Here is a 16,967-nt window from a genome sequence, read left to right as displayed (position 1 = left end):
ACATACTCGCTATATGAAACCCTTATTTGGCCACCTAATAGGAACTGGAAGCCTAGGAGACTTTTTTTTTTTTAATCTACCAGAAGTTTCTAAAAACTCTGGCCCTAAAAGGAGCCTCTCTCAACTGGAATTAGCCGTGTCTATAGGTTCAAGGGCTCCATCGTGCTGGTTTATTCAGCAGAATAGCTCTTACTGTATCCCATCTCCCTTGGCAAGGGAAGGGTTTTGCTCTTACCATGTTATAGTGGGCTCTTCATATCCACCGGCTCTGCATCCGTGGATTCAACCAATCATTAATTAAAAATACCGGGGAAAAGAACTAAGAAATAACAATACAACAATAAAAAATACAAATAGGCCGGGCGCAGCGGCTCACGCCTGTAATCACAGCACTTTGGGAGGACAAGGCGGGCAGATCACCTGAGGTCAGGATTTTGAGACCAGCCTGGCCAACCTGGTGAAACTCAGTCTCTACAAAAATATAAAAACTAGCCAGGTGTGGTGCCTCATGACTGTAATCCCAGCTACTCGGGAGGCTGAGGTGGGAGAATCGCTTGAACCCAGGAGGTGGAGGTTGCAGTGAGCCCAGATCATGCCATTGCACTCCAGCCTGGATAACAAAGTGACTCCATCTCAAAAAAAAAAAAACAAAAAAAAACCCCAGGGTATAACTCATTACAAACCATTTACTTTGTATTAGGTACTATAATCTAGAGAGGATTTAAAATATACAGAAGGATGTGCATAGGTTCTATGCAAAATACCATGCCATTTATATGAGACTTGAGTATCTGGATTTTGATTTCTGTGGGGGTGGGGTGGTCCTTGAACCAATCCCCTGAGGATCCTGAGGGATGACTGTATCTAGGTAAAGAGACTGGTCTCAGGTCATAGGAGAGCTCCATTCAGGCCGGTCACCTCACCATCCCTCAGGCACCCCATACGTCCCCCCGCCCCCCATTATTGTTGCACAAGGCATATCACTTTCTTTTGTTCAGGTCCTAGCTCTTTTTAAATTTACATTCCATGTTTTCTGTGGAGCCTTTTATAGCCCTTCCAGCCCTCACTTTTCTCTAACTTCTACACCATGTATCATCTATACCCACAGCTTAATACTTATATTTCCTCTCGTGGTGTCCGTGGATGTTTATGTGACCCAAACTGGATTGTAAGGGGGATGCATTCTACACTTCTCTTTCCCCCTAGTTGTTCACTGGTGGTTGCTTGTTAAAATACACAAGAATTCGTTGCATGTATCTGTCCCTTAAACCAGATTTGGCTTCAGGTAGGACTAAATGTGGTTAAAAAGTATAGAGCCTTCATTATCTCTAATTTTCAGATTGGCTGTTGTGAATTCCTAAGTATGGCAAACAGCTTCTCTATTTTAGATTTATGGCACTTACAGAAATGTTATTTTTAAGGCTGGTCTCAGGGTTAAGCTGCCCATACTTGAGGGTGTCAGAGTGTGGCCTGGAGCAGTGTAGCTTGTAGACATCTGTTGGTAAAGGGCTCCTGCCCTGTACAGGTTGCTTGGTGGTACTTTGTTCCACCACCTCCATTCTCTCTTACTTGACTGAAATCCAGATATCAGCATGATACTGGGAGGGGGTTCGTGGCTTGATTGCTGAAGTCAGTTTAGTGCTTTGGGAAATCTGAAACACTTCAGATCCCAGGCATTTCAGATAAGGGATACTCAACCTGCACTATACATTGTCCCTTTCTTTTTTTTCTTTTTTTTTTTTTTTTTGAGATGGAGTCTTGCTTTGTCGCCAGGCTAGAGTGCAGTAGCACGATCTTGGCTCACTGCAACCTCCACCTTACGGGTTCAAGCGATTATCCTGTCTCAGCTTCCCAAGTAGCTGGGATTACAGGCATGTGCCACCGCACCCAACTAATTTTTGTATTTTTAGCAGAGATGGGGTTTCACCATGTTGGCCAGGATGGTCTCGATCTCCTGACCTCGTGATCCGCCCACCTAGGCCTCCCAAAGTGCTGGGATTACAGGTGTGAGCCACTGTGCCTGGCCCCAAATATATAATTTCTAATCACTGACTTTACTTTCTTACCACTTTTTGCCTATCACTTTTATTGGTTTTAATCATTTATATCTTTTCATGTGAGATTTGAAGTATGCATACTCTCCTAGAGTGTAAGCTCCATGAGGACAGGGTTGTCTGTTTTGCCTGCTGTTTTTACCCCATGAACCTAGCTCAGTGCCTGGCATATAATTGAGGCTCAATAAATATTAGTTTGAAAAACAGAGCGAAAGCAAACTGTAGGGTTTGGGGGTAGGTGAGGTAGGGTGGCAGAGATCTGGAGAGAGAGGAGTTTATGGAAGCAACTGAATCAGGAAGCTGGATACCAGAAACTCAGGAATGGGAGGGCCCTGGGCTTGGGCAGGGATGGCCAAATGCAGCCAAGAAAAGCTCTAGAGTGGCTTGGAGACACCTCCAGGCAGCCCTTGCCTTCTGTAAGCAGCAAGAATAACAGAATGTTTACAGTGCACCAGATACTGAGTTACTGCTTTGAAAGCGTTTTCATGTTTAACCATTCAACCACCTTCTGAAGTAGATATCATTAATCACTTTTACTAGAGGAAACTGAAAATATGAGATAAACAATTTCAAAACTGTCCAACAGGCCGGGCACAGTGGCTCATGCCTGTAATCCCGGCACTTTGGGAGGCCGAGGCAGGTGGATCACCTGAGGTCAGGAGTTCAAGACCAGCCTGGCCAACATAGTGAAACCCTGTCTCTACTAAAAAAAAAAAAATATATATATATATATATATATATATGTGTGTGTGTGTGTGTGTGTATATATATACGTATATATATACGTATATATATACACACACACACACACACACATATATATATATATATGGCTGGATGTGGTGGCAAGTGCCTGTAATCCCAGCTACTTGAGAGGCTGAGGCAGGAGAATTGCTTGAACCTGGGAGGCGGAGGTTGCAGTGAGCCAAGACTGCATCACTGCACTCCAGCCTGCACAACAGAGCAAGACTCTGCCTCCAAAAAAAAAAAAAAGTAAAATGGCTCCAAGTAGCAGAGCTGGGATTCATATCCAGGTGTGTCTGACTCTACAGTCTTTGTCCTAACTCCCCTGGGCTCTGCCACCTTCACAAGATGTGTCTCCTCCTCTTCTAAGCCATGAGACTTAGAACCTCATGCTTGAAAATCTGTAGCAGCCTCTTAAGTCCCATCTCTTCTCTTTCCAGTCCATCAGCACACATTTACCAGACCACATTCTCTTAGAGCCCTCCTTTTGTCATTACTTGCTTCCTCAGTAATCTGTAGCCATTCACCACTGCTACCCAAATCTGAACCCCTTGGCTTAGCATTCCAAGCCCCATCCAGCCTCAGTCTTCCTCAGAAACTTTATCCTCCTTTGCCCTTTTGATCGACTGTCTAACCCCAAATGCAGAGCTGATACATTGGAGCCATTCTGCTTGCTACAATACCGGTCTCTGTCTTCTAATATCCGTATAAAATCCTTCAGTGAAACTTGGAATCCTGTTCCACTGCCTGGTGAACGCCCTTGCATATATGCCTATAGTCTTATTCAACTCTTGTTTTACTTGTCTTCTGTATCTATCTGAAAGCTCCTAGAAGCATGACTACATACTCTACTTCATTTTATTTCCCCATAGCATGTGACTTAGTAGCATAAACATGGTAGATATGCAATAAGGATTTGCTAGCTGAGTAAATAAGCCATGCGTCTGGTGGTCTGTCTCACTAGATTTGCTTTACAATATGTTCCGCCACACTAAAGAAGTTATACATGCAATTTTAAAATGAAGAAACTAGGATCTTGCATATATTTCTGATTGAGAATTTCAACTGGTTGGGAAATATGCAAACTTTAGAGTCCTCACAGCTCAAAGTACAAAAATATTGGTGTATTGACTGCCAGTGGGGCAGAATGAAGGGCCAGGCCACAAAAAATATTGGCTATAATAAATACTAAGTTCATTTGCTTTTGGTTTGTGATATGCTATTCAGTGAAAAATGAACCTTCCAGAAATTTCTAAATTAGAATATTTAACATTACTTTCAAAATAATGAATGCCCTTGGGAATAAAATAAACATAATTATAATTCAAAATATAAAGTCAAAGAACTGAACTGTGCATGCAATTTACCTCAGGCCACTCATTTTTTTCAGTAGATTTACCTTTCTAATTATATTTTGCTTGCACAAATATTTAAATTACTTTGCATTCCCTGAGAGCAGTATACTTCTTGTGTCAAGGAGGACACACATTTAACAACCATAAAACTATCTGCAAAAGCAAAAAGCTCATTTTCCCCCCAAAGGATCTTTTTAAGAATCAAAGCGTACAACTGATCAAATAGTTGAGCAAGGTACACACAGTAGCTTAGCAGGGCTTATACATTTATTTTATTTTCTATATTTGTTTGGGTTTATTTTTTCTTTTTCATTCCCTTTGTGCTCTACAACCAAGAGAAAGAAACATCTTCAAGGAATTATATCTGCTATGTAATTATAGAGTGCTGCAAATTGCAATGTTAGCTGAAGTTAAGGGCAGAGAATGACAGGGTAACTAATAGAGCATGATCTAAACCTTATTAAGTAATGGGTATCTTCCTAAGGAAAGAATACAGGGTGTCTCAAGGCTGAGTCTAAGAATTGACTCCTATCTTGTTATAAGAGTTTGAGAATGTAATAACTCTGTTTCTTTTTTCAACCAAAGAGCCAGGATGAGAATATAAATCTTTGTTAGTGTTTCATTGAGGCATTGTGAAAAGGCATATTATTGCCAAACAGCAAAGAAGGAAAAACATCATAAATATTATGAATCAAAACTTTAATAGTGGAAGTTACTTATTTGTGGTTTGATTGGCCTTTGAAAAACAGCTGACAGTATTGATTCATGTACCTCCACCCTCAAAAAATTTTATTTTTCATTTTCTGGTCACAGTTGGTTTTTGTGTTAGTCATGTTGTATGATCACTTTCATTATTGAAAAAGTGATTTCAGCTCCCTTTAAAAAGATTAAAGATAAATTAATGAGTTTGTGATATTTTTATATTATTTTTAAAATGGGTACTGGATACTATAATAAGGTATTATCTTCACTTTCCTATGGATGAGCTCTGAGAGTGATTTGAATGAGTCATTAGCAAACTAAGATTCCACTTCACAGGAGTATTTTAACAACAATCTGAAGAATGTGTGTAAGTTCTTAATAAAAGGAACTAGGGCTCCTTGGAGAAATGGCTGCAGGTAAAGTACAAATAAACGAGTAATGTCTTCTACTGCCAGAAAGTAAAGAAGTCTTCGGTCAAGGATGGGAATAGTTGAAAGGACACAGGTCCCAAGAGCTAAATCTGGAACAATATAAGTAACAAAATAAATGATAGTAACAGGTAGCAATACACAGAATAAATACCTGTGGGTCCATGCTTATATAAATAATTGAATAAATAAATAAATAAATGAGGGAGAAGGAGCAGCTTTTGGTGCTTGTGTCAACCAAGAAAAAAAAATCAGGAAAAAAGTCTCCAAATATGTTGAATTTATTTGGGAATTATAATGCAAGTTGGCCTCAGTTTATCAGTGGAGATGCCGTTACTGGGCAGGTGTTCTTTCGAGGGCATCTTATCTGAATTGCTGCAGTCCTAAAGTAAGAATCTCTTAGAGTTATTTTAGAAAGTCCTTGAGACAAGTCTTTATCTCAGACGTAGCACAAACCCTCCCCTCTTCAGGCTCTGCTGGCTTTAGTTTGTTTGGGTCTGACAAGATGTGATTTCATCTCAGTATCTTCAATTTCACACATAGAATTCCAATTAATAAATCTAGAAGGAGTGACGTAAATAGAAAATCTGAAGAATCATGGTGTGTGGTTTAAAAAAAATCAGTTTGGCAAACACCACAGTAATATTTGTTGCAGACAAGAGCCACCTATCCATGCTAAAATTGGTGAAAGTATGGTGAGAAACAGGATATTTGCACAGTCCTAAAATATCTTACAAAGAGAAAAATAGTAACTTTATAAAGGAGAAACCTAGACAGGCACCACAAAGTTAATAAACATCACCTGTAACGAAGTGTATCAACAGCATGTGCCTCCTAATACAATACACCAAAAAAGGGTATGTCATCACATCTATGGTGATTATTTCCCTGTTGTTTTAGATTATACATTTTGAAAAAAAATCATAGATTTATATAAAATTTTAAGAAATACAGAGCCGTCATGTGCCCTTTGCCTAGTTCCCCCCAATGGCAATTAAGTTGCAAAACAGTAGTACAGTGTCACAACCAAGGTGTTGACATGAATACAGGCAAGATACAGAACATTTCCATCACTGTAAAGATACCTCAGTCTTACTCTTATGTAGCCACACCCCTTTTTAAGAAAATTGGGTTGTTTTCTCATTATGGAGTGGCAAGAATTCTTTAAATATTCCAGATCATATGGGTTTTTTCCCTGTAGTCTGTTAATACAGTGAACTATACTAATTTAAAAGTATAGTCGGGCACAGTGGCTCACACCTGTAATCCCAGCACTTTGGGAGGCCGAGGCAGGTGGATCACCTGAGGTCGGGAGTTTGAGACCAGCCTGACTAACGTGAAGAAACTCCGTCCCTACCAAAAATACAAGATTAGCTGGGCATGGTGGCGCATGCCTGTAATCCCAGCTACTCGGGAGGCTGAGGCAGGAGAATCACATGAACCCAGGAGGCGGAGGTTGCGGTGAGCCAAGATCGTGCTATTGCCCTCCAGCCTGCGCAGCAGAGAGAGACTCCATCTCAAAAAAAAAAAAAAGTATAAAACTAATTTAAAATACATAAAGTCAAAGAACTGAACTATGCGTGCAGTTTACCTCAGGCCACTCATTTTCTTGGTAAATTTTGGTAAAATATACATAATTACCATCTTAACCATTTTTAAGTGTACAGTTCAGTGGTGTTAAGTCCATTTATATTGTGCAACCATCACTACCATCCATTTCCACATCTTTTTTCATCTTGTAAAACTCAAACTCTACCCATTAAACAACAACTCCCCATCCCCTGTATGCCCAGTCCCTGGCAAACGCCACTCTTGCTTTCAGTTTCTATGAGTTGACTACTTTAGATACATCAAGCAAGTGGAATCAGAGTATTTGTCTTACTGTGACGGGCTTATTTCCCTTAGCATAGTGTCCTCAAGGTTCATCTAGTTGTAGCATGGGTCAGGATTTCCTTCCTTTTAAAGGCTAATATATTTTACGTGTATATGACCTCTTGTTTATCTGTTCATCCATCATGGACACTTGTGTTGCTTCCAGCTTTTGCATATTGCCAGTGATGCTGCTGTGAACATGGATATTCAAATATCCCTGAGACTCTGCTTTCCATTCTTTTGGGTGTGTACCCAAAAGTGGAATTGCTGGATCAAACTGATGCTCCTTTTGCTCTCTTTTTCTCTAAGCCCTCACTCTGAGTATCTTTTCCTTTTAGAGCTTTAGGTTTTAAAAGTTCTCATCCATTTATTCTTTAACACAGTAAACCCTTAATTAAGATTGTTCAGAGAATATAGTGGTTATTGAATTTCTTGGCTAAATCACCAGAAACCCGTTTCAATCCTTGCTGTTGAAGAAGTGTGTTCATTTTATTCTCATAGTAAACATAATTGAATCTCTCTGATAATTCAGGATCTTGCAGTGCCTCGGAGCTATGTGAACATGGATTCTCGGCCTAGGATACCCCAGGGATGTAAGTTATCAGGGACTGGAGCAAAGCACTAACCCTTCACAGCCCTATAAAACTATATCTTTGAGTTTAATTATTTCTGTGTTTATAAACAATATAGTATTATGTAATGATTGATATTTCAAAGGTGATTACTAAAGGTTGTTTTTTATGTGGCCATCTTTACTATTTTCCTCCTCTCTTTCTTTGCATCCCCATATCACCAGAAAATAGGCTCTCACCCTCGCTCTGAGTAAACACATTTAATAGATGTACCTTGTAGAAAGAAGTGGAATCTGGTTCACATCTTCCTCACCCAGCTGCATTTCTCTTTTACTACATGTCCTGGTCAGTTTGGGCTGCTATAATAAAATACCACAGACTGGGTGGCTTAAACAACAAACGTGTATTTCTCACAGTCTAGAAGCTGAGAATTCTAAGAGTGAGGCAGAGTCAGTGTCTGATGAGGACGCTCATCCTGGTTTGCAGATGCTGTACCCTCACATAGAGGAGAAAGGGATCTGGTCTCTTCCTCTTCTCATAGGGCACTAAACCAATGATGAGAGGCTCCACCTTCTAAACCTCATCTAAATCTAAGTACTCCTCCAAGGCCTCACCCCCAAATACCATCACACTGGGGATTAGGGTTTCAACATGAAGTTCGTGGGGATACAAACATTCAGTCCACAGCACTACACTTTCAAGAAAGAAAAACAGAGCTTTGGATGAGTGGGGACCAGAGAAAGAGTAGAACCAAGAGGAAAGAAAGCAAAGAAATTATGAAGAAGTATAAAGGAGGGGAAGGAAAAAAAAGAGATGGAGTGAGGAAAGTCCCAAAGCCGGGCTTCACCTTTTCCCTCTATCTTTGGACAAATAAAGCCTTGTTCCCTCTGGATCTGAGGATGGTTCTGGAAGGCATGAATCAGCTACGAGGATCCTCCTGTGGCCGTGACAAGTGGATAACTAAACCACAGGTTACTTAGGGCAGGATGAACCTAATCAGCATATACAACAAGCACATCTTGACTGCCTGCCTTCCACAGCCTCCTGAGCTCAGTAACTACCAGCCAAGAATGAAAAAGACGAAACCTTCATTCCGCGTTTTATTTACCACTCTGTGGACAGAAGAGTAGTTCCCCAGGTTCTCTAAGTCCGTTCTCTATCCCGTGCCCAAGCATACATTGCTCTCATCCTGGGGCTGGAGGATCTGGAGGGAGGCTTAAAGGTCAGCCTTCTTTAGCCCTTCAGCCAATAGTGGCCACAGTGCTTAGGGTCAGAGGTCCTACCATACCACCTCTTACATCTGACCTGATTTTAACTCTGCCTGACAAGTAGTAATTACCTTTTAAAGAGCTGGAGAAATGAAGACGCCTGGTATATTTTAAACATAGTTTCCCCAGGCAGGTGTGACTGGGTTCTTCTCAATGCGTTTTTATCAGACTGTGGGGTTTGCATGAGGTACGTCCAGGCTTGGAAGCACCCTGGGAACCCAGAGGCTTAACGACTTTAAATGTACTTTTTTCATATGGTACCCCAGGGTGAAAATGAAGGTCTTTTTAGAGTAATTTGGTTATAAAGAAATTGTGGTACCTGAGTGGCTTTTTTGTGCAGGAGTTAAAAAACAAAAAATATAAGCAGGCTTGATTGATCTTAAGAGATTACTGATGTTGCATGATTTGTGGCCTCTTTACTACTTCATTTCTAATCTGAAATTGCTACTCTCCTGTGGCATCATTAACATTATAAAACCTAAGCTAGTTTTCCTTACAAATGTGATTCCTGTCCTAGGATTTCCAGTCTGACAAAGAAATAAACAGGAGCAAGTACCATACACATGAGTAATTCGCCTGCAAAAAGATGCTCATGAAGATACCATAAATCACTGGTTCTTAATCAGGGTGATTTCACCCGTTGGGGAATTTGTCTCATTTGGGAAGGAGCTGCTACTGGCATCTAGTGGGGAGAGGCCGAGGATGCTGCCTAGGATAGCACACCTCCCCACCACAACGAAGAATTATCTGGTCCAAAATGCAGGTAGTGCTAAGGTTAAAAGCCCTGTCAACAATGTGCAGAAGATACAACATGAACCAATAAATTGGCTAAATTAGGAAAAATTCAAAATGATGCCCACGATTGTGGCTACTTGTCTCTGGGATTTTTAGGAACCCCCCATCCCTGCTTTAGCTTTTTGTTTTGAAATCACTTTAGACTTACAGATTGGATATTTTCAACCCCATTTCCTTAGCATATGGGAGGCTTTGCTAGATGTTGAATGAAAAATGGGATGAGGACCAAATCCATTTAGGTTTTACTTCCATGTCAACTATGTGGGAAACAGTTGAGGGCTCAGAGCAGAGAGCAAGGCTTGGAGATAAGCTTGTGGGCTTCCTAGAAACACCCAGCAGGGTGTCCTCTGCATCCCTCTGTGCGTTTGCCCTTTGCTTCTGCTTGGCTTAGGTTGCTTAGTGCCAGTGGAATTGGTGTCGGGGAGGGGTGCGGGGGAGACACCTCCTGATTAGGCCACTGATGAGCTTTGGTCCTCAGAGAAACCATTTCCCACCCTAAACTTTACCCCAGTCATTGAGGGTGGCTGGGACAATCCAGTGGGCCACTACCTATTAAATAAATATATAGGTGTATGTATATTATAATTAGAACATAGACACCTGGAAAGTGAAAATCTCCCATAATTCTGATGATAAACTTACATACATTTAAAAACTGGAAAAATATATACATTAACACAAACATTATTAGAGATAAACATGGAATTATAATTTTACAGTACATTATACTGTTTTACAACTTGTTTTTTTTTTTTTTTTTTGAGACAGGGTCTCACTCTGTCGCCCAGGCTGGAGTGCAGTGGCACAATCTCGGCTCACTGCAACCTCCGCTTCTGGATCAAGGGATTCTCGTGCCTCAGACTCCCGAGTAACTGGGATTACAGGCGTGTGCCACCATGCCCAGCTAAGTTTTGCGTTTTTAGTAGAGACAGGGTTTTGCCACGTTGGCCAGGCTAGTCTGGAACTCCTGACCTAAAGTGATCTGCACATTACAGGCATGAATCACTGCGCCCGGCTGTACAACTTGTATTTTTTACCATGCTATATTGTGGACCTTTTTTGTTCTAGTATAATGAGTAAATTACTTAAAGTTGTCTGTAAAGTAAGGATTATAGTGTCTATCCACCTACTTCAGAGATATCAGAAAGACACAAATATAAACTGAGATTTAGAAAGTAGATTGAGTCTTTTAGATGAAAATTATTATATACCATGCTGACTTTTTAATTGACTATACCAGTGTTGAATGATTTTATTACTAGTTTCTTTTGAGGTGTTACTGAAATATTTTTAAAGACATTGAGTCCTCAGAAACCACTATGGCCATGTTAATATAGTTTGTGTAATACTCATAGATTTCAAGTGTCTTTTTGTGTCTTCACAGGCAAATACATGTATCAGCCTATGACCCCTGTGGAACAGCTTCCAAGTACTGAGATTCCTGCCAGGCCTCGGGAACCCACAAACACCATTCAGATCTCAGTCTCGCTCACTGAACACTTTTTGAAATTTGCATCTGTCTTCCAGCCTCCCCTTCCCCCTGACTCACCGAGGTACTGTATGATTTCAGACCTCTTTATTGACAACTATCAGGTTAAATGTATTAATGGGAAGATGTGTTATGTGCAGAAGCAGCCGGCGCCACATTCCCACAGAATGAGCCCTGAGGAGGTCTCTGCACACGATGCCTTAATTTCAAAAGAGAGCAATACACCAAAAATAGATCACTGCTCTTCTCCCTCAAGTTCTGAGGACTCTGGGATCAATGCGATCGGGGCTCACTATGTGGAATCGTGTGACGAGGACACAGAAGGAGCAGAACTGAGTTCAGAGGAAGATTACAGTCCAGAGAGCAGCTGGGAACCGGATGAGTGCACCCTTCTCTCCCCCTCGCAGTCTGACCTGGAAGTGATTGAAACGATAGAAACGACCGTGTGAGAGCCCAGACAGGAAGCCGCAGCCTCGGACCCACACCGAGCTTTTGTACCTTTGTCTGGTGGATCCTTTTTTCCAATGCTGTTGATATTTTCTACCCACCCCGCCCCGCTCCAACCAACAACCGTAGCAGTTCAGTGGTATGCTGATTAGCTTCTCTCCGTCTTACAACTAAGACATTCTTTTTATTATAAACGGTTTTCTTTTGTATCTCGACTTACTTTCTATGTAGCATCTGGTGTCATGAATTGTGACCCAGCCTTAATTTCACTGGGAGATTTGAAGTCGGTGAAGTGATGGTCACAGAGAATCTTGGATCAGATTGAGGAGGTACCGAAAGGGAAGGAGCCGGTGTTTTCTCGGTAGCCAGTCCTTCACAGAGAGACTTTTGCCATTCCCTTTGGCATGTTCACAGGCACTCCCGTCCTGTCCTGCTTGTCCTGTGCAAGCAGCACTCCCTACTGAGTGTGCACTGGTAGATGCCGTTTCTTCCCTTCCCCTTCTCCCCGCACCTGCACTGGGTCTGGATCAGAGCTGCCTTGGCTTACTTCTGGGAGGTCACTGGAGGCCAGCTCAGCCCATGGTTTGTGGCCAGTGTCTGTACAAGGCTCCGTGACTGGGGCTGAGCTAAACATTCACATGAGAAGAGATGACCTCATCTGTCTCATGCTCAATCCAGCCTTAGCTGAGCACCTGTCCCCTGCAGGGTGCTGTGGGGACACAGCATGAATAAGACCTGATTCCCACCATGAAGGGGCCCACAGTCCTATATATGACACATTCAACTCATGACACCCAGAAAGCTCTGGGAACCCAGGGGAAGGATGAGGTTTACTTGGCTGGGGCTAGCTGGGGAATGTGTTTCAGCATTTGAGCTGGCTTCTTGGTGGGTTCCCCAACATTTCTCTGCTTTTAATTGTTCTTCAAGTCTGGGAAAAACTCTTAGGAAGTTATATAGGTATCATATTTAGGAGGCAGCCACATCTGACATCTTAAGGAAAAAACATAAATTAATAGTTTTAGTTAGCATGGAAATGCTAAAGACAGAAGCCCTTTAGGGATTAGGACTGAATCTAATAGGTTTGATTAATTCTGCTTCATTTGGTTGTATGAAGCATTCGTATGGCTTAAGTGAGGAATGGATTAGAATTCAGTGTGATGCATGGATTTTTATGCAGCTGTAAAAGCAGTTGAAATAGTTTGCTGCTAAGTCAGGAGAAAATATTCAGCGTAATAGCCATTCACTTTCCCACACTGTCTGTCTGTTGTATGTGTTCTCTCCCCTCACATGCACAAAATAGTGACTAATTCTTTCTTATTTAGCTCTCTTCAGAATTCTATTTCTACTCTCCATTTATACCAGGTATTCTTGTGAGTCAGTTAACTGCTATTTCTCCAAACCTTCTATCCATGAGGCATAGTTTCAAATCCTGGAAATTTTAAGTATGGCCTAATGAGAACATCAGAGTTGGAGACAGAACAGTACGTCCATCCTAACTATCCAGAAGCGTGCTCTCAGGCCATTGTGCTCTGAGATTCCCTTGTGCTCTGGCATCATTATGGTACATCTCTATGTCACATTAATTTTTTTTTTTTTTGAGATGGAGTTTCCCTCTTGCTGCCCAGGCTGGAGTGCAGCGGTGTGATCTTGGCTCTCTACAACCTCTGCCTCCTGGGGTCAAGCGATTCTCCTGCCTCAGCCTCCTGAGTAGCTGGGACTACGGGCACGTGCCACCACACCTGGCTGATTTTTTGTATTTTTAGTAGAGACGGGCTTTCACCATGTTAGCCAGGATGGTCTCGATCTGACCTTGTGATCCACTCACCTCGGCCTCCCCAAGTGCTGGGATTACAAGCATGAGCCACCACGCCCGGCCGGATTTGTAAGAAAAAGTTGTGTTCTCCCCTGAAGCCTCCATTTGGCATCATTCACAAACTACTCAAGGAAGAATCTGCTTTCCCAGTTGTATGTATAATTTAAGTCGTTTACTAGATAGAAATTTTTTTTAGGTTTAGGTGGCCAAGACATCTATACGGTTTAGAAGGCAGAGTATACATTTTCCTTTGCAAACAGTATGAGTTAAAACTTTCTATGCTAAATGAGAATGCAGCATAAAGTCTCCACTTACTGAAATTTAAAGATTCAACAAGACAAACCAAGAAGGGGGTCAGAGGAGCTCTAGGAAAGGCCCAGGAGAGGGCAGGTGGAGGCAGGTGTGAGCATGAGGAGCTTCCCCCTGCCAGGGCATGGCCCAGGTGGCACAGGGACATCTGATGAGCCCTGCCCGAGGTTCTCGGTGCCTCCCGTGCATGAATGGCTCACTGAAGGCAGGTGTGGAAGCCAAATGCCTGCAAGCCGTGTGTCAGGCCACAGCAGTGCAGTCATGCGTCACGCACTCAGGTTTGTAACAGCAACACCAGGGCCCTGTCTAGATTTACCCTGTGGGTGAGCCCGTTCTCCAGATGGGCGTATAAAGGGGCTTTCTCCTCTACACCATTCCTGTCAACGTTCTGCACAGGCCCACATTCCCACCACTAAACCAATGGAGTCAACCAGATTTCTAAAGCCATGGATATACGTGGTCACGGGGCCACATTTCTGCAGCTGGCTCAGTGGCAGGCTTGGGCCGTCTCTCAGTACCATCTAAGACTTCTGTCTAGGTTCCTGTTTTTTTAGACTCCTGAACTGCCATTCTGATTAGACACAATTTTAATGGAATTTTTGGATTTAATAATAGTTGATAATCACCTTATGTATTTGCACAATCTCTTTATAATTAAAAACTCACTAAGCTTCACTTACTACTATCTACTATATAGAATTAGAGACATTCCATTGGATTCTAAGTATCAGACACTCCTGGATCTCAAAATGACCTTTTCTAAATAAGCACAAGATTTATTTTTGTCCTAGCACTGTTGATAATACTCTGAAATATGTTATTGAACTGGAATTGTTTCTTTATGCTTGCATTCCAAAACCAACTGAAACAGATTGTAGTTTCACTTTAAATTCTAGGCCTGTTCTATATTATATGAAGGAATTCTCTGTAACGCTGATACTATGTTGCTAATTTGTATACTTATAGGCACTTTAGAAAATGTTTAGACTGCAACATGCACTATAACATTCAACTCAGTCACATGAAGTGGTTAACACTTGCACACTGACTGACAGATATGAAAGCTGTATACTTCGGACCCAGTAATATGCTCATTGGAGCAAGGGTTGGGCTGTGCGGATGGATAAACTGCTTTCTTGGGTTTACATGGAAACCTGGTACCACTCCTACTTTTGGAAAGTTGGTATAAAAGCTATTAGGTAGAAGCTTAATTCCACTAAATGTAGAATTTAGTTTTCTTCTCTAGCCAAGATTTTAGAAGTTTCAAGTTTCAAATATGCTTATAACTTTTCCAAGAAATGATGATTACAGTGCTTTTGTGGTTACAACTGTTTGGTATATTAAAAAATAAGGGTTTACTATCACATCTAGGTCTTTTTTACTATGTCATTTTTAAGATATGAAATAAGAATCTAAGAACAGCCCTGAAGAACAGTCCTTTCCTGGGAGGGGAAGACTTGTAATTCAAGGTCATATAATACAAAATAAAACAAAAACAAAAGCACCAAGAGCAGAACAAAACAACGTAGTTGCTTTCCTGAAATACTGTTTGGATTTGATTCTATCTTGGGAGTGGTGGCTTTACTTTTTTTTTTTTTTTTTTTTTTTTTTTTTTTGAGACAGAGTCTCGCTCCTTCGCCCAGGCTGGAGTGCAGTGGCACGATCTCGGCTCACTGCCAGCTCTGCCTCCCAGGTTCATGCCATTCTCCTGCCTCAGCCTGCCGAGTAGCTGGGACTACAGGCGCCCACCACCACGCCCAGCTAATTTTTTGTATTTTTAGTAGAAACGGGGTTTCACCGTGTTAGCCAGGATGGTCTTGATCTCATGACCTCGTGATCCACCCTCCTCGGCTTCCCAAAGTGCTGGGATTACAGGCGTGAGCCACCGCGCCCAGCCGGCTTTACTTCTAATCCTCCACTTCTTGGTCTATTTGAACCATCACAAGTATTTTGGGACCGATAACAAACCCCTTTTATGCTAATTTAATTCTTGACTTGGGTAATAGGTGCACCTGGATAATTTATAAAGCTGTCCATAGATCTAAGTTTAGTGGTACAGATACTACTGGGCAGGAGAAAAAGCACAAGTTAAAATATTTCTACAGTCAGCTCTTAATATTCCCACATCTTGTTTGCAAAATTTTATGGTCACGTTCTGGCTTTTTTACATGAGGAAAACAAAGTTTTAACAGTGTTCTCTTCTGTCCCCTTCTCCAGAGGAGGCGTGAACCAGAACTGAGGAGGCCGTTATATTTCAGGCTTTTCAGTAGTGCGATTTTGTCCTCTCCCACCGAGGAGGAGGGAAGAAGGGGGAAGCCAGTGGGAGTTCCACGCGCGTGGTCAGTGCTGTAAGTTCCCGGATATCAGTGTCTCTCACATCAACACAGAAATAGGGCACTTCTCGACATTAATTTTGGAATTACTCACCATTTAAAAATTGTCACTGCTCTTTTTCATTACTGTAGGTAACTGAGAGTTAGCTGTTCTAGGAAAAGGCCATGTTTCAGTTAGTGCTATGAATTCTTTTTTCGATTAAGGTTGAAGCAGTGTTCTCTTAGTAGCCTGAACACTTCTCAAAGCAACTTATCACTAGCGGCTTTAATATTGAGCTTCTATATCGTTGTGTCCACCTCACTTTTTAAGGCTGTTCATACCTGGCAATATTCACTTACTCTGCTATTTTTAAAAACTATTTTAAAGTTTTAAGCACAATGTTGACTCTTCTGTAATTTCCTAAAATTATATTGTTTTCCTACAGACAGCTCAACTTTCCTTGATATGTAACACTTTAAGAAAATAACTGCCTTGTAAAATAAACGTGATTTTTTTTTCTTTTATACCAGAACAAATCTGCTGTTTTGGAGTGTACCCAACCCCAAAACCAAAACTCACGTTTGCAAAGTGTGAAACATTTATATATCAGGTCTTTCCTACGTGCTAGGAAATAGCGTATGGCCATTACCCCATTAAACCTTTACAAGACCTCATGAGGTGCAGATAAATTGTACTGTCCGCAGTATCTACCCATAGTCACCACTCATGATAACTCCCAGAACTCTGGCTACATTGGGTTTATAGCAAATAAAACTTGACACCCCTCCCACCACCACCACCACCAA

General features: G+C 41.6%; 1 protein-coding gene across 1 annotated transcript in view; it reads left to right on the top strand.

Annotated features, from left to right (window-relative positions):
* The window catches only part of C2H3orf70 (chromosome 2 C3orf70 homolog), a 75,757-nt gene extending 59,072 nt beyond the window's left edge, over window positions 1-16,685 (top strand). Inside the window, exon 2 of the mRNA XM_034957846.4 lies at window positions 11,175-16,685. Within this exon, the coding sequence (XP_034813737.1) occupies window positions 11,175-11,728 (554 nt within the window). The 3' untranslated portion in view covers window positions 11,729-16,685. The remainder of the gene's footprint in view (window positions 1-11,174) is intronic.
* The last annotated feature ends 282 nt before the right edge of the window (window positions 16,686-16,967 follow it).

This window comes from Pan paniscus, chromosome 2, assembly GCF_029289425.2.
Source record: "Pan paniscus chromosome 2, NHGRI_mPanPan1-v2.0_pri, whole genome shotgun sequence".
NCBI classification, from domain to species: domain Eukaryota; kingdom Metazoa; phylum Chordata; class Mammalia; order Primates; family Hominidae; genus Pan; species Pan paniscus.
Note: the sequence above shows the minus strand (reverse complement) of the source record. Positions and strands in the feature narration are given on the sequence as shown.